Raw genomic sequence first — 20,550 nt, forward strand, 5'->3', positions numbered from 1 at the left:
CATGCGAGTTCGGCTTGAACTTGATTTAAGTGGGGCTGGCTTTTCCGTCTCCGGTTTTCACCTGGTCAGCTCAGCTCAGCTTTTTAGGCTTTCCATATTCCTTCCATATTAAAGTCGAGAACTGAGAAGGAGAGAAAGCGAAGTGAAGAGAAAGCTCTTATCGACGCTTGGTGCCGGAAACGGCCGCCTTTCCACCTACGTCGCACCATCAGCTCATAACAAATTTTAATACTCGGCGATCATCTTGAACAAAATGGTCATTAAGAGGTCAAAATTGAAATAACTTGTTATCAATCATACGATCCACAGTAGGCCGGAATTTGACAAAGTTAATGGATGGTTGATCGCGCTACCATCAGGTCTTCCAAGTTTTCCGCCTATGATCTGCAAACTGACTAATAGACTACTATTCCCCTGATTTAAGATACAATGAGACCTGGTTCCCAGAGCCACACCATGATCACTGATGTAACCCTTTGAATCATTCGACTTAATACTCCTACTATTATCAAGTCGAGGCGAGTCTATGATCCCGTCAAAACACGTGACGTTACCTCTCCATACTTTGAGTCCATCGCTCAATATTCAATAAAAAAAATCCTGCCCAGGTGCAGTCTTTGTTTTCTTCCATTGATATATACCTGGGCATATTCATCGCTCCCGCCAGATCGCAAGCGTCAAGTGACATCGGTGCACTATTTCCACGCTAACCGCCCTTATCCGGGGCCCATATTCTAAGGTTTCTATATCAGCACGGTCTGTTCTCCTTGCAAACTCAAAATACCCGTCTAATGTCTCTATAGGGTTATAATTGCCTTGGCGATATGAACATAGAATCAAAGATCGAGCCCATGGCGAGTCCGAAGCATGATATTGATACGGAGGGACAGCCCCATTATGAGGCTACATCCCCGCATGATGACGAGAGTCAAGAGACAGCAGTCGAGGATGAGCAGAAGCCTGAGGGATCCACACCCACCACCTGCGACGATGATCAGAAGACGACCTCATCCTCCACGTTCGCCTCTGAGAAAATGTCACTTTTCCACGAATGCGTCTTCATCGCAACGATATGCACGGCTCAATTCACGACGCAAGTGGGCCTAACCCAAACACTGGGCATCTTGCATCAGATCGGCGATAGCTTCGGTATTACAAATCCCGGGGTACTTTCTTGGTTCATTGCTGGTTATAGCTTGACGGCGGGAACCTTTATTCTCGTTGCGGGTCGGATCGGCGATCTGTTTGGTCACAAAAAGGTTTTCGTCATTGGCATGCTGTGGTTTTCTGTATGGAGTATGGTTGCGGGCCTCAGTGTCTATTCGAATGAGTACCTGTTTATTTTCGCTCGGGTGCTTCAGGGACTGGGCCCTGCGGCTTTACTACCCAACGGGCTTGCACTTTTGGGAGTGTCCTATCCACCGGGGCCAAGGAAGAATATGGCATTCGCGTTATTTGGTGCCTGTGCACCCGGTGGTGGTGTCTTTGGCTTCGTCTTCTCCGGTCTATTTGAGTTAGCTTGGTGGCCGTGGACTTTCTGGAGTTTTGCTATCGCACTCGTGCTGCTTGCTGGCTTCAGCACCCTGGTCATCCCATCGCAATGCCGCTCGCACGACCAAGACAAGGGTTTGAAAGAGAAACTTCAAATGCTCGATATTCCTGGGGCCGTCACCGGTGTCGCAGCACTGGTATTGTTCAATTTTGCGTGGAACCAAGGCCCAGCGTACGGTTGGCAACAAGCATACATCTACGTCTGTTTGATCCTCGGTGTTCTCTTCGCAGTTGGCTTTTTCTTCGTTGAGTCTCGCTGGGCCACGATGCCGCTTGTGCCCTTCAAGGTCTTTACGGGTGACATCATCTTCGTGGTTGGCTGCATCGCCTGTGGCTGGGCCTGCTTTGGTATCTGGGTATACTATTTGACGCAGTTCATCGAAGTGTTGAGGGGTGCCTCGCCGCTGCTCCTAGCCGCATACATTTGCCCTGTTGCTGTCTCCGGCGCGTTCGCGTCCGTGGCTACTGGCTTCTTGCTGCATCATGTTCGTGCGGCGTGGGTTATGACATTCTCACTAACCTGCTTCATGGTGGGAACTATCCTGGTGGCGACAGCGCCAGTGCATCGAACGTACTGGGCCCAGTTGTTTGTTTGCATGCTAGTCATCCCGTTCGGCATGGACACATCATTCCCTGCGGCGACGGTCATCTTCTCGAATGCTGTTAAGAAGGAGCACCAGGGCATGGGAGCAGCCTTGATTGCTACTGTTGTGAATTATAGTATCTCGCTCGGGTTGGGCTTTGCGGGTACGATAGAGGTGCATGTAAACAATGGCGGCAAAACGCCTTCCGATGTCCTCCTTGGGTATCGCGGGGCTTGGTATTTTGGAATCGGGCTGACTGGGCTAGGCATTGTGCTGAGTCTCGTTTTCGTTTCGAAAGGGTATTGGCAGGACAAGAGGCGGAGCTCAGAGGGATAACAAGGTTGACCCTGTAAATGTTTGCCGCGTAAATAGGCAGTGATGCTGCTTACACAGCCATGGGTATTCATTTCAAGTATCATAAATAATATGTTTCTATTGACACCCGTTGTCGATCCACTTTGACCCCGATTTGAGCTCCACTTGTCAAGGAAAGGCGTGTCCCCACATGTGTGGTTTTTCTATGACTAATGCCTTTGCCATGACCCCGTTAACTGATAATAATCTGCACTTTAATCTGATCCTCTACTATCTGCAGAACGAGTTTGATTGAAGTCTTTGCAATGGCGACCGCAGTCCAGACCCAGACTCAAATGATTCCCTTGGAAATAGTCGACTCCAACGACGAATGGAATACTCCTGTTTCACGAGTATCGATCCATGGCCCGCTGAGCAATCACGCACATGAGCTCTCTCGACTGACTCAGGAGACCCAGCCTTTGGAACTCTCCCGAGCTAGAGCAGTTATATTGGTGATTACGCTAACCGGACTGACCTTCGTCGGCAGTATGAGTGGTGGTCTTTTAACAGTTTGTCTGCCTGGGATGGCGGCTGACTTGAATCTACCTGATAACCTTCTTCTATGGTGAGAGACCCCTGTTTCTGAAACGCGCAGTAGGAAGCTGACGTGAGGTGACTGATTTGGAAAATTCAAGGCCAGCCTCGGTATATTCGTAAGTACCGTCCACTCCACTTGTGGAATGCGAAATTGACGAGAAGCCTAGTCTTGCAAACGGATGCTGCTTGCTATTGGCAGGTTCATTGGCAGATTTCTTTGGGAATCGAGTCATCAATTTGGTCGGATGTTGCCTCTTGACAGTGTTTATTCTCGCTTGCAGCCTAGCAGAGAGTGGTCTCCAGCTTATCTTGTTTCGCACGTTTCAAGGTATTGCGACTTCAATGTGTCTCCCAACCGCTTTCAGTATTATGACGGACAGCATGCCCGCAGGCAAACGTCGAAATATCGGGTTTTCCTGTCTGGGGCTAGGTCAACCATTTGGCTTTTCTGTGGGTCTTGTTTTGGGTGGGATCTTCCAGGATTCCACACTCGGATGGAGATTTGGCTACTATCTCTGTGCAGGGGCGACGTCCATTTTAACAGTCGTCAACTACTTCAAACTACCTCAGGACAAGCCTCGAGATCCTTTCTCGATTCACAGACTCCGGACCGAGATCGACTGGGTGGGAATTCTCCTCTCGAGCGCGTGCTTAGGCATCATATCTTATGTTTTCGCGTGAGTATCTTGTCTTTGCCATGAGGCGGACCCGGAACTGATTTTTTTGTATAGCAATATCACAGATAACCCATCTACTATTCGGAACCCAGAAAATATCAGCTTGCTTTGTGTGGCTGCTGCTATGATACCCTCCTTTTGGGCCTGGATGCAATGGAGAGAAAGGTCAGGGAGGCCAGCACTTATTCCTAACTCGCTATGGAATAACACAGCATTTGCAACCATCTGTGTGATGGTTCTTTTCTCTTGGGGCGTATTGAACGGCATGGAGACGATTTTGAGTCTTTTGTTAGTCTTCATCATAATCAAAATTCTCCCTCAAGCTAACCCAAAATAGCTTGCAGGAAGTTCAACAGCTGTCTGCAATCCAAGCAGCTCTCCGATTCTTACCTAACGTCATCATCGGGATCATCGTCAATATTGGAACAGGACTAGTGGTGCATCGCCTTCGCGCTAACTACCTCATCATCTTTACCTCGATTCTCTCCGCTGTCTCACCACTACTCATGGCAATTATCGATCCCAAATGGTCGTGGTGGTATTGCGTGTTCTGGGTAATGGTACTAGGCCCATTATCAGCGGACGGTAAAGATCCCTTTGGTGCTTAAGTTTGTCTCGAAACTGACCTTATTATTCGCAGTTATTTTCACTGTCGCAAATTTGATTATTGCGGACTCTTTTTCGCCCAAAACACAAGGTCTTGCAGGAGCTGTGTTCAACACTATCGCCCAATTCGGTACATCGATCGGTCTCACTACCTTTGCCATAATTGCAGCTAGTGTCACGGATGCATCCTCATACAAGAACAAAAGTTCGCCGGAAGCTCTTATGGTCGGATATCGGGCGGTTTTTTGGACCTGTTTTGGGCTCTTACTGGCTGCTGTAGGTATCAGTGCCTGGGGATTGCGCCAAGTAGGGAAGGTCGGTCTCAAGCGAGAGTAAAAAAAGAGCCGACACGCCTGGAATCCCACTTGCCCTGGTCCGCGGGTGCAGAGGAAGGTAGGTTCCAAGGCTGTCTGCATTATGTCATTATGGATTAAACATTAGGGTATAGGCCCAGAAATTGTTTATATTAGACCTATCTAATAGTAGCTAGGCAGCTTCTATTTAATCAAATGCGAACATCAGACAATATGCTTGAAGAAAGTCAGTAACATATTTTTTAGACATTAGGGCAAATTCATAGTCACTCCAAACGCCAAGGAAGCAATGCAACAAAAGGGCTTTTAAGTGTTCAAACCAACAATCCTACGTAAGGCGGATGTTTGTACCGCTTTAATAAATGATGGAAGCCTTGTCGGCTTGGCTCCGAGCTGTATCAACTCTTGTTATAGGGCCAGTGTGCGTTGTTGGGACCTTCTCCAAATCGTGGTCCTCAGATTGCTGATGATTCTCCTCTCGCTCAAGCTCCAACTGCTCCAGCTCCTTAAGACGTTTGAGCTCCTGACAGAATTTGCTGTTGGCTCTTATGCGGTCACCATAGCGGATGAAGGCAAACGGGATAATAGAGACACCCAGAGCCAGAAAGGCAATGAGACTGCAGGCCCAGTGAATACCCAGTCGATTGAACATCGGTTTTGCAGCAAGGGGCAGCACTGCCCCCAAAATGCTACGGGTGCAGCTCGCAGCTGACTGAGCACTGGCCGATAGCGTTTCGTATGCGTCGGTCAGATAATTCAGCATAGCCATGAAAATTAGGAGGTAACCCATTCCAAATGGAATGCCAGAGAGGAATGGAACGACCCAGGGGATATTCTCTGAGGAAGTCCATCCCACCCAAAAGAGCGAAATCACGTACAAGGGACCGCCGAGGCAAGCGAGCGGAAGTCGCCTGTATTCTTCGATCTCGGCCCAAGGGGCATTGCGAGCTTTTGCCCGAGCCAGGTAGCCGTCATACCAGAGAAATACGAAGCAGGCTAGGATAGCCCCGATACCAACTGCTCGTTACGTCAGACAATTTCATTTTATAAAGGGGTTGTGCACTTACTGGGCAAAAACATTAAACCAGCAACACCAGCGCTCATTCCGTACAAATCTGTTTGAGTCTGATTAGTATGAGGGCTCAAATTTTGGAATAGAGGATACCAAAGAGCATTTACCTTGAAAGATGATGGGGTATGCCTCAAAATACAGGTAGAAGATTGCATACGCCAGGGCGAGATACAGAGAAGTTAGCGACACGATGGATTCGTGGAGTATCATGCGGAATGGTCGTGAAATGGTGACAAAGAACATCTGACGAATATTGCGACTGTCTACTTCCAGCGGAGACACGATATTTGAATTCCCGGTGTCTTTGCGTAGCTTCATCGCACGTCGTTTCAGCACAACGGGTCCATAAGTTTCCGGCATCAAAACGACCAAAGGAAAAGACGCGCCAGAGCAGATGAGGCCAATCCAAAAGCACCATCTCCAACTCACGACGGCGACAAATCCCGATACCCAGGGACCCACAATCGGGCCAAAAGTCGTGCACTGTGAAGATTTAGCGATCGGCAAATATCAAAGAAGATTGTTTCACCTACTGCCATATAATAGGCCATTAGACGGCCTCTCTTGGTAGGGTTGTCATGCACATCAGCAAACAGTCCACCCACTGTAGCGATCGGTGCCGATGCCATCATTCCATTCAGGAGGCGAAAGACCAACAACGACGGATACGAATTTGCCACTGCACATGCCAGCATAAATATCATGAAGCCGCAATATGCGATGAGCAAAGGGCGTCTGCGCCCAAAGTACTCGGAGCTAGGACCCCAAAGAAGGGGACCTAGGATGTAGCCGATCAGAAAGATGGAGATGGGCAACACTAGAGCTTGCTCATTATGGATGTTGAATTCTGTGGCGATCTGAGGAATTGCGTTGCTACAGATTGACGAAGCAATGGTGCTGTTCATGACCTATACGTATTGCACATGACGTTAAAAGAGGGACATGCGGATTCCAGTAAGGGTACTCACTTGCATTACACCGGCAGCCAGCACCAGAAACTTGCGACTCTAGGCTACTTGTTAGTATGTGAAATATCCTTTGCCGGTACCTTTCTTGGCTAGATAGCCTCAGGAATGCCGAGGTATAGGGTGTCTGGTTCCACTGTACATTTTTCCAATTGACAGGATTATCTGGGTCATTTGGCCCAAATGACACAATTGTCTTTGAAGCCACCCGTCGAAAGCGAGCATAAGATGGGTTATTGTAACGTTCTTGGATAGGTTCATGCAGGAATTCTGAGTCTTGATCCGAGTCTCTGAGCGACTCATTGGGAGACATGACTACATTCTCTGTGGGAAACTTTAACAAGCCTTGTCGGGAAAAGTGAGGAAGAGATTTATACTAACCCGTCGCTGAAAGTGCCCTTTGTAGGTTCTCTTCCGTTGGAAAATGGTTTGCCATGATTAAATTGGTGAGTCACATCAAATTGACAAAAAAAACGTACTGAATGCATATAGGTGGGATGTGCGAGTCTAAAGAATTACCAGCAGAGTTTAGCAAATGTAAACCGAGCTCCACTCTCGCAGGGTCCTAGTCACAAGTTGGGGTAATAGGCAAATGAAACTCGACATTATTATGGGTTGGCTCCACATTGACCTAATACTTTGACATTGTCTACGACCTAAGCATGACGAGAGCATCTGCCAACCCGACACTTACTAGTTCCGATTAGGATACGGACCCGCCAAGTGTCGCGATGATCTGGATTCTCAGGCTTGACAAGGGTCGGTTCTGGACAAAATTCTGAGAAATTCCAGCCTAGTCCATTCCAATGTGGTAGTATAGGTGTTGATCAGCCATCGATTCGGCGTTCGGATAACACGGCTTTTTTCTGCAAAGTTTAGGCATTTTTCAGTGGCAACCCAGAGTACTACTACATTAGACATCAGGTCTCAATTCACATGAAAATTCACACATCCACCCGGCTTCAGTGCAAGAATTGAGGTCTTGAAGATCGTTTGCGATTCAAAAATTCACTTAAAAATTTTTAACCGCATGCGTCACGATCCAGGCACCCGAGGCCATCAAAACATAAACCACTTGGAAAAGACTAGATATTATCCATAGTCCTTGATTATTAGACCTTGCAATGTTACCCAACGGTTTCGCTTGATTGACTTCATGTTAAACAGATCGGATCTTGTGGGCAATGAAGCTGCACCGGCTGGTAGATCGGTGCCGGACCGGCTCCGTGACAACAGTACTTGGCATCGCGGGGGATTGAACATCCAAACTCATGCCGGAACAGGAAACCAAATCCGAAACTTGAAGCTTTGGAGCTCCGCATGCTGAATACAAAGGCTCTGGTTTTCCCAACGTTGTTTTCTTTGACATCCCTTGTTTGGTGTGGTTAACCGGTGCGCCAAGCAATGCATGTCACCCATTTCCGAGCGGATCGGACATCTTGCCGATTTACGATTGAATCAAACACGGCAATAAGAATAACTTTCACCTAAGTGCAGTAGTCATAAGTATGGGAAATCGTACACGTCTTACTATTGGTACAGAAGGAATCTTCTTCATACTTCAAGCAGCTCATCTCGCAGGGTGCTGTGATTCTCGGAAAGACTAGAATGGGCGCAGTTACTGGTTCCGAAACACTACCTAAGAAAACAGTTGAATTTCTATCTCCTCTTGATCCTTGTGAGGACGGTCATCAGGCTTCTTCCGGGCGCTTTAGTGGTGCTGGACTATCTATCGCGGCCTATGACTGGGTGGATGTCTCGTTTGGAACTGACAGTCAGCAATTGTTGAGCCATCTTGATACTAAACACGGATCAATCTATTTGCTAAAAGGCGCTCAAAGGCGACCGTGAGTGACAGCATATTATTTGACGTATAATTCATATTCTAATTGCTGATCCTTAGGTACGGATGTGATGATTGTGTCAAGTGCACAAGCCGCGTTTGATCATAATGGTTGGCCCTCGAAGGTCTTGACTGACAGGAACATGGGTACTTCATGTGGGTGATGAGGTCAGAAACTGAGGTCTATGGCAAACAGTTCGGAGGTCAATATACCTAGAAATGTAGTGGTAGAAATGCGTTTGCCCAATGTTGTATGCCTCTATGCCCTGATTTGCGAACTTTCCAATTCTGGAAAATAACCTACGTTCAACCTTGCTTCAATCATGGGCTTCTCTTTGCAAGGTTGCCATTAACTCCTAGAAGAGTATACTTAGAATTTGGTACTGCTAATATGTAGTTCTTCTGCTAATAATTGGTAAATCCTATGCCATTTGATACCTTGACCACTTGAAACCCCGTAATATATTTTCGATGCTATGATGACAAACATTCTAAGATCTGAGTTGCATAGATCCTCCGACTGACCGCAAAAGAAATTGCGCCAAACCTTGAAATGAAAGATAACCTCGAGAATCCGAAATCTTAGAATGATTGAAGACATAAGGTATATCTATGAATAGGTGAACGGCACCCTCCAAAGGTTGTACGTAGCGAACATTGAAGGGAAACCTTCTGCAGGGCTTACCTAATCCACGGAAACATGCAAATGAAGTTGACTGGGCACTGGTACGTCTACTAGGTACACTCGTTTATCAGCCAAGAATATCACAGATTGTTTGCCACATACTCCAATGAAAGAGCGTTTGAATTTCTCAGTAGGATTTGACTTTTTGACTCACAAAGTAGTCACAAGTAGTTGTTAACTGAATTGACTTATTAGTTAGATGAAGTCATTACGTCAGACTACTGCTAATCTATATCCGGTCTAGCGTAACGGAAGCAAGTTGAAAGTGCATCTTCTCTCATCTTCACTAAACCATTCTATTTGAGAGTCAATCATGGCTCCTCCTCCGCGTGGACGGGGCACAAGTCAGCGGAGTCCGACTGTCTTGGTATGGCAGAAAACGCAATTCATCTCATGAGTGTTGAGCTAATCTTTTTTTTAAGGTCACCGATTCTCGCGACCAACAATCTGCTTCGACACCTCGACGACACCGATCTCCCGCCACCCGGTTCATCACCGTCGATAATGTGCTCCAATATGCTTCCGATGTTCCCTCAATGCAACAGCGACAACCCCCGCCGACCACGCGACAACGCCGACTCCCGTCGGGCGGAACCTCGGGAGGGCTCGCGACCTCGGGCGGCACCATTGGCCGACTGGCGGCACAACCACGCCTTCCCCCACGAACAACTAAAGTCAGCGAAAAGCTCGTGCTTTTACCTGACACGGGTGGCGTCGGTGAGGAAGATACCGTGGACGATGACGATGAGGCTCAAGATGACGTTGATCTTGTAGATGAGGAGCTTGTAGATCGGTTAGCCAAGGAAAAACGAGTTGACCCGGAACAGATCAGACGGCAATTGTTGATGCAAAAGCGACTGGGCGGGGATTTCGGTGTGGATAATGACCTTGCTCCTTTGCTGGCCGAAGAAGATTTACTCCGAAAGCGACGCGTCGCACCCGAAAAGGCGAAGAGCTATGCCGAGCGACTACCAAAGGCACGCCGTGCAGAGAAGCTGGCTCGCGTCACGGCATACTGCACAGCACAGGCCTACAAAATGGGATCCCTGGCGTCATTTGTCAAGGAATGGCACGGAGCTCGGACAAAACTATATGACGACTGTCTCTACACAGCCTACCACCTTCCACTTCTCCCAGGCCACGAGGGATATCGTCTGCGGAGCAGTCCCGTCGTGAAATTCCCTGGTGGCAAGTCGCTCCTGGATGAGGAAATTGAACGAAATGAACTTCGTGATCACCACGACGACTACATCGGTGAGATTGAAGAGCACTCAGTCGGACGCCACAATCGCGGTGAGGACGAGCATCATCGAGAGGCATCCCCTCGGGAGTCAGATGATCAAAGCTCGCAGGAGGAGAGCCAAGAAAGGTTCTTAACTACTGTTTCGGAAGAGGACAGTCGCATTCAAGAAGACCATGAATCGGCCGTTGACTCTAATACATTCAACTCCTCCACTCAGAGTGGGTCGGAGCAAGCCCAGCAGGCTCCTGAGATCCCGCCTCCTCGTCGTCGACACAGTTCTGGCGAAAGTCACTCCATCTTGCGAGACCTTCCCTCGCCAGCAGCAACGGCATCATCATCGAGATCTCCCGCGCCTGCGCGGACTCTTTACAACGTTGCGGAGATGTTCGTCTTTGGTTACGGAGTTGTGGTATTTTGGAACTTTACTGAGCGACAGGAGAAGGATCTGCTGGCAGATCTGGCATTTGCAACGTCATCGGCAACTGGAACGCCTATCCCGCTCACTACAATGCCGCTTCACGAAGAGGATTTCGAGACAGAAGAATTTCACTTTGAGTACTCAACTGAGATCTCGCGTCCTCGCGTGTACAATGATATGATCACCCTGCGCAGTGGTGACCACATGATCAAGCTGGCAATCAGTCACGGTATCTCTCAAAGCACAAAATTATGTTTCTTCGAGGAGGTCATGGCCCGTCAAATGGCAGACGCAAAAGACGTTCCCCGCCGTCTCGCCGTGACCGGAAAGCTAGGCATGAAACGGGAAGAGGTCTTCCGGATTCTTGGGCGTCTCTTCAAGAGCCGAGTGGAAGTGAATCTTTGTATGTCTTGTTCTTTTCTTTTTCTTTTTTTGTGTTTTCATTTGCGTCTCAAAAGTTACTAATGATTCACTTTTTCAGCTTCTAATATGCTCGACGTTCCGAATTTTTTCTGGGAAAGCGAGCCCACACTTTACCCTCTTTACCTCGCTGTACGAGAATACCTGGAAATCAAACCGCGAATTCAAGTGCTCAATGAGCGCTGTCGAGTCTTCTTAGACCTTGCGGAGATCTTGTCCGATTCCATCGCCGACAACCGCACTTCTCGTATGTTTACTTCGAAAGCCTAGTGATCAGCATTTCAACTTGACTAATTCTGGACATAGACCAAACATGGATCATCATTGTCCTCATTGTCATTTCTATCCTCGTCACCATCTCCGAGGTCTTCCTCCGCTTCGGTCTTCTCCATGCCCGTGAGGGCGCCGCCTCCAGTCCAACTAATATTCTTGCCCGCGCCATGGGCCGATCTATTCCTTCTCCGCCCTCGGGCTGGTCTTCTACTACCATTCCTCCTGGGTGTATCTGTCCCTCCGTTGCGCCCGGTGGATCGGATATGGATGTCGGTTCGATTTGGGCCTAGTTCCATCGACAACAATCATTCTTCACACAAGCCTAAGAGTTTCCTGGGGCAAAAGACAGATTTACATATTTCATTTTCATTACATACTTTATCACGAAGTGGCTATCTAATCTAACATTGAAGCCTACCCTAGGGAAGCTGATACTTCGTAGGTCTACAACCAATTTTTATAGGAAATGATAACAAAGTCTATCGTTCCTTGTCTAGAATGGAGAGGACTACAAGTAGACAAAACTCCAGATAGGGGAGAATTTTGTTTTCAGGAAGAAGCCACGATAAACATATGTGCTTCGGGTAGTGTACACAAAAGGTAGCTAATTTGAGCTGTGAAAATCCCACCACCTGAAACTCCAAGCCTAGTATCAGCATCTAAGTACCATCCACCCGTGCAGAAGCATAGGGTCTCACAAACACCGAGTAAAAGGACATCCAGACCAAATGCAGGTTCACATCCATAAGCACAGCTTGCCACTAGCAGTACCACCAGCCACCCAGTTCTTGCTGCGATGGAAGACCGCTACTGCAGGGACAGCAGTGATCCCATCACCGCCCAGCTGAGCAAGCTGGTCACCACCGGCACTGTAAACATCGACGAATCGGTTCATGTTGCCGATACAGAACTTCTGAATATGGGACTGCGGATTCAATTGCCATTGGGGACGCAGACTAAACAAGAGTCAATAAGAATTTATAAGCGAAATAGAAAATACGGGATCGACTTACATCGTAACCCACCGACCTGTCTGACAATTATGCCTGACCACAGTATCGGGGCGGAATTCTTTTTCAGGCACTGTATGGCCTTTTGCCCATGAGGAGATACCCTTCAGGCCCATATCATAAATCTTCAAAGTATCATCATACGAGGACGTGGCGATCTGACCAGCGGCATTGAACGCGGCATGTGAGACAGAGAGACGACTCTCATGCTCTGCGATAGGCTCTGGCTCGTCAAATGACAAATTGCGTAGATCCCACAGTCGCATAAAGCGATCCAAACTTGCGGTAGCAAAGATATGCGAAGACGATGGACATAAAGAAAAACCGCCAATTTTCTTTTCAGACAATTGCCAGGATGATACTGTGTTTTTGCGGGTGCGCACGTCATAACGAGCGAATCCACCGTTAAGAGTCGTCCAATAGAGGACATTGGGATCCTCTGGTGCCATATCGATCCCAGAAATTGCCTCGTCGATGTTTGTGGATTCCGGCCCATACGCCTCGACTGAGACAGTTTTCTCCAAATCCAGTTCGCGGATGGAGCTATCGTAGCTCGCTGTGTACAAGGCGGTTGGCTTCGAAGGGTGGATAGTCATCGAGCTAATCGTGCGCGTGTGAATTTTGAGGGTTGTAAGAACGGGGTCGGGATCATCCTCATCATCCTCATCCTCTTGCTTCACCTCAGGTTTCTCCTGCGAAGCATCCAGAATGCCCAGATGTCCCATCTTATCGCCAGCAAACACGAGAGGCTTTGTTTCAGATGGGTGGAATGCCATGGTATAAACCCGCTCGGGGGTGATCTTGATCCCTGTGCATATCGCATTGCATGTGAGTTCGAAATCATATAACGACTGGGGGTTTCAGCGTAGAGAGGCGTACTCTGTGGATCCCATTTGTCCCATAATTGCAAGCCATTCATCTCCTCGCGAAGAGCCTTGAGCTCCTTATCAGTGGTTTTCTTAATATCTTCGTCCCCAAATGTTCGCAGATATGGTTCCGCAACACCTTTGTTGACGACGTCGATCCCAATCAGGCTATCGCCGCTCAGTTTTTGTCCAGCAATGAACATGTCGTTCTGCGTAAATGAATCTGTGCGTCTGATCCTCTTCGCACGTTCAACCTCTTTGGCCGCCTCATATTGCTCCTCGGCCTTGCGCTTGGCAACCTCGCTGTCAGCAGCGAGTCCCTGCAGGCGGGATGACTGTCGTCGTGGGGCGGGAGATTCCTCCTCTTTCACTCGCTTCGGCGGAGCTCGTTTCTTGTTCTTAGTGGCATCATTCTTAGCTGACTTTTGTGCGCTCGCAAATTTCCCAGTGGGCTGTGTTAGTTGCAACTCTTTCAGGAGTGCTTTCTGCTCGGCAATATTGGCTTGGCGTTGCCTTTCAATCTCGGATAGGGTATTTGGTGTGTTAATAGCCATTTTGGAACAAAGGAATGAAAATCAATCCGGAGTGTGAGTAGAGATGATGGACGGAGTGGGAGATGCGCGGGTAAACGCGACACAGGAACGCGAGATCAGGTGACTATATTAGTGGGAAAACTTAAGAAGTAGAAAACACAGCTTGAACTTCAAGACATTTCTACCGACGTCGCTTTAAAAGAAAGTCTCAGCTTGAGCTTTGCTCTGTGCTGTGTACTACTGCACTTTTATCCCACTCCGATGGCCACCAATCTTTCACGCATGTACATCCTGTCAGCAGCGACTTCATCGACACCATTCCTCTACCAGACCCGAACTCTTTCGCAGTTATCTCGTTCCCTCCGACCGCCTCAAAAACTCCACCGACATTATTCTACAGAGCGCAATGGCATAGATCTGGAAGGGGAAAGCCATGAATCTTCAGCAGCCCAAGACGAGCAACAGCAAAATGACTTCACGAAATCAACACCCACGGATCCTCCACCACGGCACATAAGCTACTTGCGCCATCGTGGTGCTTCAATTCCTCGTCCAGAGCCAAAGCGCAATAAGAAACAGACACCAAACAAGAAGTCAAGGACAATCACTCGAAATGAACGTGAGGCGTTCGGGGGGCTACTGAGCCGGTTGAATAACGCGCAGCCTGATCAAAGCCCGCTAGGGACCCAGGAACCAGCGCCCGTGCCAAAGACCGATGACCTGATGGCTATCATGAGCGTTTTTGAATCGATTCTGGAGGATACACGTGCCGGTGCGAAAGAATCCCAGACTGTCAAGAAATCTCAAGATGGCGTATCAGCAGACAAGCAGGAGCAAGCCCTTCCTCGTCAAAACAACCAAGTAGAAGAAAAAAATGATGGAGCGGATCAGATTCACCTCAGAGATCTGGGATTCGAAGAATTGTTTGAAAGTGCCGACGCCGATGCCGTTGTCACCATGGCAGAGGCAGTGAATATGGTCGTCGAGCGAGAGGCGAAGAGGATTGAAAAAGAGCTTTTCCAAGCTGTGGAACAGGGCAAAGGTGATTCAGGACTCTGGGCAGTCTGCAGGCAGCGGATCTTCACCATGATAAGCCATATAGGAGGACCGGTGTCAACACCTGCTCAGGATCCCGATTCCAGCTCTAGCAGCAATGTGCTCCAGGCCCCTGGTGCATCCCCTTCCTCTGGTCCCTTGAACATCCCGGCGGCAGTTCCAGCTGGCCCCGTAGTCGCAAAGCTCTATCCGCAGCTTCTACTTCTCGCATTCCGAATCCTGAGTACTCATTTTCCAGAGTCGCAACTCATCAGCCAATTCCGAACTGCGGCCAAGGCGCATGGCCGGTCATCTGCCTTCCTGGGAACCTCGGAGGTTCTTTGCGACGAGCTGATGGCTTTCTACTGGTACAGCTGCAATGACCTTCCCGCGGTAGTCTCATTCTTGCGTGACATGGATAATGCTGGCCTGGATCCAAGTCGTCGAATCCGCAAGCTTTTGCGAGACATTGTTCGCCAGTATGACCAGGACGTGAAGTCACGACGAAAGGCCAAGGGTGAATCATTCTGGGACGCACCGCCAAATAAAAAGGCATTCCAAGAGCTCGTAGGGTCGGGTGGATGGATCGAAACCCTTCAGTCTCGGAAGCGTCAGCGGCGCAGCACCGCCATCCCCGTCCCTAAGATGTAATGATGCTCACTGCTCGGTGGCTGTATACTATTGACTGTTTTCTAGATATCCAGATATATTCACATAGACTTTCCAGATCAACACAATGACATTTACACACGAGTCACCACCGTAATTATCATCGTATCTAAAATCGGAAGCAGTCACCATGTGGTATTCCAAACTTTGGACAGCAGGTTTCATTGACACTCCAGCGTGGACAGCGCCAGAGAGATTTCCACCATGAAGTCACTTCCGGTGTCGACTTAGTCTCAAAATTAATGGGAATGGAATCGGCCCTCGGGCCGAATGTTTAGCCGATTCTATACCTAACCCGATATGACGCCGTCCCCGCACGTTATCTCCCCATTGCTTCTGTTTCATTCTGAGCAATTCGTCCTTGCGAGTAAAGCTGGTTTGTCTCTATGAACAGTCTTAAGACTTGTCTACAATCAATTCGACTCCGATACCCCTTCTCCGCGCCTTACCGTACGCTCACCAACCCGTTCGCTCTAGCCGTTCACCCAACCTCCATTCGACGTACTATGGCTTCCGCAATGGCAAAGCGCCTAGAGGGCAAGACAATCCTTGTGACCGGTGCCTCCTCTGGCATCGGAAAGAGCACTGCAAAGGAGTTTGCACGCACGTCGCCGAAAAGCCTGAAGCTGATCCTTACCGCGCGCCGCATTGACACCTTGAAGGAAGTTGCGGCGGAGATCAAGGCGGAGGTGGGCGATGGTGTCCAGGTGCTTCCCGTGAAGCTGGATGTCAGCAATCCGGAGGAGATCAAGAATTTTGTTCCCTCGCTGCCGGAGGAGTTCAAGGACATTGATGTCCTGGTCAACAATGCGTGAGTCATTCCGAAAACAAATTGAGGGGCAGGATGATATACTAATATCAAGTGCACATACAGTGGTCTCGTGAAGGGCGTTGCTCAGGCACCCAATATCGAGACCGAGGATATTAATGTGATGTTCAACACCAACGTCACTGGTCTGATCCACATGACCCAGGCTATCCTTCCTATTTTCAAGAGCCGATCGGAGGGCGGCCGTGGTGATATCATCAACATTGGCAGTATCGCCGGTCGCGAGCCTTACCCCGGTGGTGGCATTTACTGTGCTACCAAGGCTGCGGTGCGATCCTTCACAGACTCTCTTCGAAGAGAGCTCATTGCGACCAGAATCCGTGTCATTGAGATCGACCCCGGTCAGGTTGAGACGGTATGTTTGCCCTTGGAGTTCTTCTTCAAAATGTTCTAACAGGTATTTAGGAATTCTCTGTTGTTCGATTTTATGGAGATAAGTCCAAGGCTGATGCCGTGTACAAGTAAGCGGGAATAGTATGTGTCATAGCGCAGCTCGCGTAGCTGACTTTTATCTGCAGGGGCGTCGAGCCATTGACTGGAGATGATATTGCCGAGGTTGTAGTCTTCGCCGCTGGCCGAAGGGAGAATGTCGTAATTGCTGACACATTAGTCTACCCTAGCCACCAGGTAAGTTCTATTCCACGGCCTGCATGGGTATTCTGAAGCTAATGAAATCAGGCGGGTGCTGGTGCCATGCACCGCAAATCATAAATCATTCATCATCATTCCACGGAAGCACATAAAGATGATATAGTTGGGAACAATGCCTGATGAGATGTTTGAAGTATAAAGGCCTACAAGAATTAGACTTTCATAGCTTGTACGACTCCCTTGAATCAATTCTTCGAGATTTCGCGTCTTGCAACCATTGAGTCGAAGCAAATCACAGCTTGGAGTTCCTCTAGCCCCTCATACTAGTGTGTATAATAAGATTATATCAAGGCTCGTCCCGGCAGCTTCTTTGGCACATATTCTTTCAGGAATTTTCCCCCGCGAATGATGCATCAAGTTAGAAGACTCGATAGTCGGCCGTCGGCTGCGGAATGAGCTGCGCGGAGCAATTGTGGATACGCGGGTTCCGCCCTTGGCGGTATTGTGTAATCGGCTGTAACATTACATGCGGGGAAGGTTTCAAGCCCGCGAATCCGCATGGTAACAATGTTTTGAGATGGTACAAGTCACTCCCATCAGCCTTGAACAAGACTTTGGGCTCATCAGCAAATAGTTCATTACTTCATAGATTCATTCTAGTCCAAACCCACGCACTATTTCCGTAACGGTATGTATATTGATGACCCACAGTGTTATCACTCCTCGATTGACTGATCGACCATTGACATCGGCTCTCGGCAGTCCATGACGTTCTCATCTGGTTAACTCGAGCAATTCACCGCCCATGTTGGACCCGCATCAGCGAATCCGGAGATGAGGTTGACCATATGCAGCGAGCGACCCAGACTTTACACTTTGGCAGCCGACTTTCTCTCACTCCTTTGGGAAGTCTTTTTTGTCTAGCTGTGTCGTTTTTTCTTGTTTCGCAACCATGTCCGACCATGTAATTACCGATTCTATATCAAGATCTCCTTCCCAGCCCGCCTCCGCCTCCCCTGATTCTTTCTTCTCAGCTTGGTGGGCCGGACTGACCAGCTGGTGGAATATTCATCCGTCCTCAAACTCATATTCGCAGCTTCCCCAAGCTCCCGATCAACAGTCCCCTAGATTGGAGGGTGAGACGCAAGATTCCACAATGGAGGCATTGCGGTTATCTAAAGCCCGATGGCGCACTTACTGGCTTGCCGTTGTTCTCTGTTGTGGTGGTGCATTGTTTGGATATGATTCAGGCGTTATTGGTGTGTACCCTGGTGACCCCTGGTATCCGTTATTCCTTTTCCTGTCTCTAATTTCACCCAGGCGGTGTTCTCACATTCGACTCCTTTCAACAATCATTCAAATTCACTTCAGGAGAGAAGACTCGCATCAGTGCCATTGCGGTTGGCATCCAACAGGCTGGCGCACTAGCCGGTTGTTTTATCGTTTGGCCAGTGACCAACCGGTGGGGCAGACGAATTGCCATGATGGTCTGCTCCGTGGTCTTCTGCATAGGCGTCGTGCTAGAGGTCATCGACACCAACTCATTATCAGCATTTTATGTCGGACGCGTGATCTGTGGTCTTGGAGTCGGAGCATCCGCCACTGTCATTCCAATCTACCTATCCGAGATGAGTCCTAAGGAGATTCGTGGCCGGCTTGGCAGCTGTTACCAATTGACCTACACGATTGGCATTTTGGCATCTTACTGGATTGACTACGGCGTTGAAAAGATGCCTTCTAGTGCCAAGCAGTGGCAGCTGCCAATCGGTCTGCAGCTTGTTCCAGGTGCTTTGATGGGCCTGGGCATGTTCACTTTGAATGAGAGTGTGCGCTGGCTCTTGGCCCATGGGAAAACCGCGCAGGCGTGGGAAAGCCTTGTATGGATACGTGCTGGTGACGGGGCTGCAGTGCTGGAGGAATTTGAAGAAATGCAGCGTGGCCTTGAGGAAGAGCGTCATGCGACGGCTGGCTTCCATCCGCGTGAATTGCTTGAAGGGCCTAATTTGCACCGACTCCTGGTCGGCGGTGGTCTCTTCCTGGCGCAGCAGTCGACTGGTTCGACTGCCCTCGCCTACTTCGGCCCTCAATTTTTCTCCCTTATCGTTGGCCCAGGTGACAAGAATCTGCTACTTACTGGCATCTTTGGTGCTGTGAAGGTTGTAGCCTGTTTGATATTCGTGTTATTCATGTCTGACCGATTCGGTCGCCGCCCAGTATTGGCTGGGGGAGCTGGCTTCATGGCTGTGTGCATGCTGGTCACCGCTGCTGTCGTCAAGAACTACCCACCAGTGGATGGAGTGGTGTCCTCTGCGGGCATGGCTACAGTTGCTTTGATCTATCTCGATATTATCGCTTATAACTTGAGTTGGGGCCCGTTGCCCTGGCCATGCGCAAGTGAGATTTTTCCCACTCGAATTCGCGAGCCGGGTGTCGCCTTTGGCGTTGGCTCTCAGTGGCTCTTTAATTTTGTATGGAGTTTTTCCACTCCATACATTATGGCCGGAATTGGCTGGGCGACATTCTTGCTATTCGGTCTGCTGGATATTATTATTCTCGTCGTGACTTACTTCTGTCTGAAGGAAACTGCGGGCAAGACATTAGAGGAGATCAATGAGATGTTTGATGGTATTGATCCTGATGACGAGCAAGGATGGAAGGATGATACTATCATTGATGGCATGGGCGCGGAGACGACGGGACTAGATCGGTCACCGCGATATCTTGACGGAGCTGAGTCTGTCAATACAGCCAAGTCCACCCAGGATAAGAATGGAACCAGGCACCTCGAGTCGACCGCAGGCTAGGCTTGACATCAAAACTTTTGGTGTGGACCTTAGAAGTAAGGTGGGCTCGAAGTAATTAAACCTCTGCATAGAACTAGTTCGACAGGCTTTCTTACATCCGAAGGTGCTTATATCAACTTGTCTACTTCAGGGTTGCTTATTAGCACCGGTGGACTACACGTTATGGTACCATACTTGGTAACCATTAGCGAAGAATCTCTTATAGCTTTCATAAAACACATAGGTAAAAGAGTAACACTCTTTAGCAGACTCGGTCGTACATGCGGTGGCATGCGGCCCAATCCAGCAACGATACAAGAACCTTGGAGCACAAACTAAGGTAAGTCGTACGAGAAGGTTATCGAGATGCAACAGGTATAAAAGAGTCTAGTTTCCAACGTGGTACGTAAAGCTTCTATCAACTACAAGCTTCTCGCCAGGGTCCAGGCCCCTGAAACTGACATTTTTGGCCCTATCGATGCCATTACTGATCTTTAATTTCTACGTCTAAGTTAAGCCCGAAGGTGACTGTTATCTTCAAGCTTCTGCATATTCATTTATTCGTTCGATGGTAGGATTTCAATCAGCACCACCGTTAATTTCCTTAGCAAAAACGACGTGATAGAAACGGGCGGCCTAGGACCGCAGGTTGCCCCTTGCGAGGAGCCATGACTATTTATGTTGGAAAT

At 48.8% G+C, this 20,550-nt stretch overlaps 8 protein-coding genes across 8 annotated transcripts; 6 read left to right on the forward strand and 2 right to left on the reverse strand.

Annotated features, from left to right (window-relative positions):
• Positions 1 to 851: 851 nt before the first annotated feature.
• On the forward strand, positions 852 to 2,471 carry N7484_005427 (MFS transporter; the record flags this gene model as incomplete). The annotated part of the gene is made up of 1 exon (XM_057115846.1): positions 852 to 2,471. The coding sequence occupies one exon, from the start codon at positions 852 to 854 to the stop codon at positions 2,469 to 2,471; it is 1,620 nt and encodes a 539-aa protein (XP_056971729.1).
• Positions 2,472 to 2,755: 284 nt separating this feature from the next.
• N7484_005428 (major facilitator superfamily domain-containing protein) lies at positions 2,756 to 4,648 on the forward strand (the record flags this gene model as incomplete). The annotated part of the gene is made up of 5 exons (XM_057115847.1): positions 2,756 to 2,978; positions 3,151 to 3,706; positions 3,761 to 3,994; positions 4,044 to 4,291; positions 4,347 to 4,648. 5 exons carry the CDS (start codon positions 2,756 to 2,758, stop codon positions 4,646 to 4,648), a joined length of 1,563 nt encoding a protein of 520 aa, XP_056971730.1.
• Positions 4,649 to 4,981: 333 nt separating this feature from the next.
• N7484_005429 (MFS transporter) lies at positions 4,982 to 7,099 on the reverse strand (the record flags this gene model as incomplete). Its single annotated transcript, XM_057115848.1, has 7 exons — positions 4,982 to 5,643; positions 5,694 to 5,741; positions 5,806 to 6,181; positions 6,232 to 6,606; positions 6,667 to 6,705; positions 6,806 to 7,008; positions 7,045 to 7,099. The coding sequence occupies 7 exons, from the start codon at positions 7,097 to 7,099 to the stop codon at positions 4,982 to 4,984; spliced, it is 1,758 nt and encodes a 585-aa protein (XP_056971731.1).
• Positions 7,100 to 9,504: 2,405 nt separating this feature from the next.
• N7484_005430 (RMD1 family protein) lies at positions 9,505 to 11,835 on the forward strand (the record flags this gene model as incomplete). Its single annotated transcript, XM_057115849.1, has 4 exons — positions 9,505 to 9,558; positions 9,614 to 11,255; positions 11,334 to 11,519; positions 11,579 to 11,835. 4 exons carry the CDS (start codon positions 9,505 to 9,507, stop codon positions 11,833 to 11,835), a joined length of 2,139 nt encoding a protein of 712 aa, XP_056971732.1.
• Positions 11,836 to 12,281: 446 nt separating this feature from the next.
• N7484_005431 (WD domain protein) lies at positions 12,282 to 13,975 on the reverse strand (the record flags this gene model as incomplete). The annotated part of the gene is made up of 3 exons (XM_057115850.1): positions 12,282 to 12,501; positions 12,559 to 13,363; positions 13,435 to 13,975. The coding sequence occupies 3 exons, from the start codon at positions 13,973 to 13,975 to the stop codon at positions 12,282 to 12,284; spliced, it is 1,566 nt and encodes a 521-aa protein (XP_056971733.1).
• A 240-nt stretch (positions 13,976 to 14,215) lies between these two features.
• Positions 14,216 to 15,640, forward strand: N7484_005432 (uncharacterized protein; the record flags this gene model as incomplete). Its single annotated transcript, XM_057115851.1, has 1 exon — positions 14,216 to 15,640. One exon carries the CDS (start codon positions 14,216 to 14,218, stop codon positions 15,638 to 15,640), a length of 1,425 nt encoding a protein of 474 aa, XP_056971734.1.
• A 404-nt stretch (positions 15,641 to 16,044) lies between these two features.
• N7484_005433 (SDR family oxidoreductase) lies at positions 16,045 to 17,198 on the forward strand (the record flags this gene model as incomplete). The annotated part of the gene is made up of 5 exons (XM_057115852.1): positions 16,045 to 16,469; positions 16,533 to 16,842; positions 16,893 to 16,948; positions 17,006 to 17,114; positions 17,166 to 17,198. The coding sequence occupies 5 exons, from the start codon at positions 16,045 to 16,047 to the stop codon at positions 17,196 to 17,198; spliced, it is 933 nt and encodes a 310-aa protein (XP_056971735.1).
• Positions 17,199 to 18,030: 832 nt separating this feature from the next.
• Positions 18,031 to 19,882, forward strand: N7484_005434 (sugar porter family MFS transporter; the record flags this gene model as incomplete). Its single annotated transcript, XM_057115853.1, has 2 exons — positions 18,031 to 18,349; positions 18,399 to 19,882. 2 exons carry the CDS (start codon positions 18,031 to 18,033, stop codon positions 19,880 to 19,882), a joined length of 1,803 nt encoding a protein of 600 aa, XP_056971736.1.
• Between the last annotated feature and the right edge of the window lie 668 nt (positions 19,883 to 20,550).

Source organism: Penicillium longicatenatum (genome assembly GCF_028827895.1).
Source record: "Penicillium longicatenatum strain IBT 33135 chromosome Unknown contig_3_segment0_segment0, whole genome shotgun sequence".
NCBI classification, from domain to species: Eukaryota; Fungi; Ascomycota; class Eurotiomycetes; order Eurotiales; family Aspergillaceae; genus Penicillium; species Penicillium longicatenatum.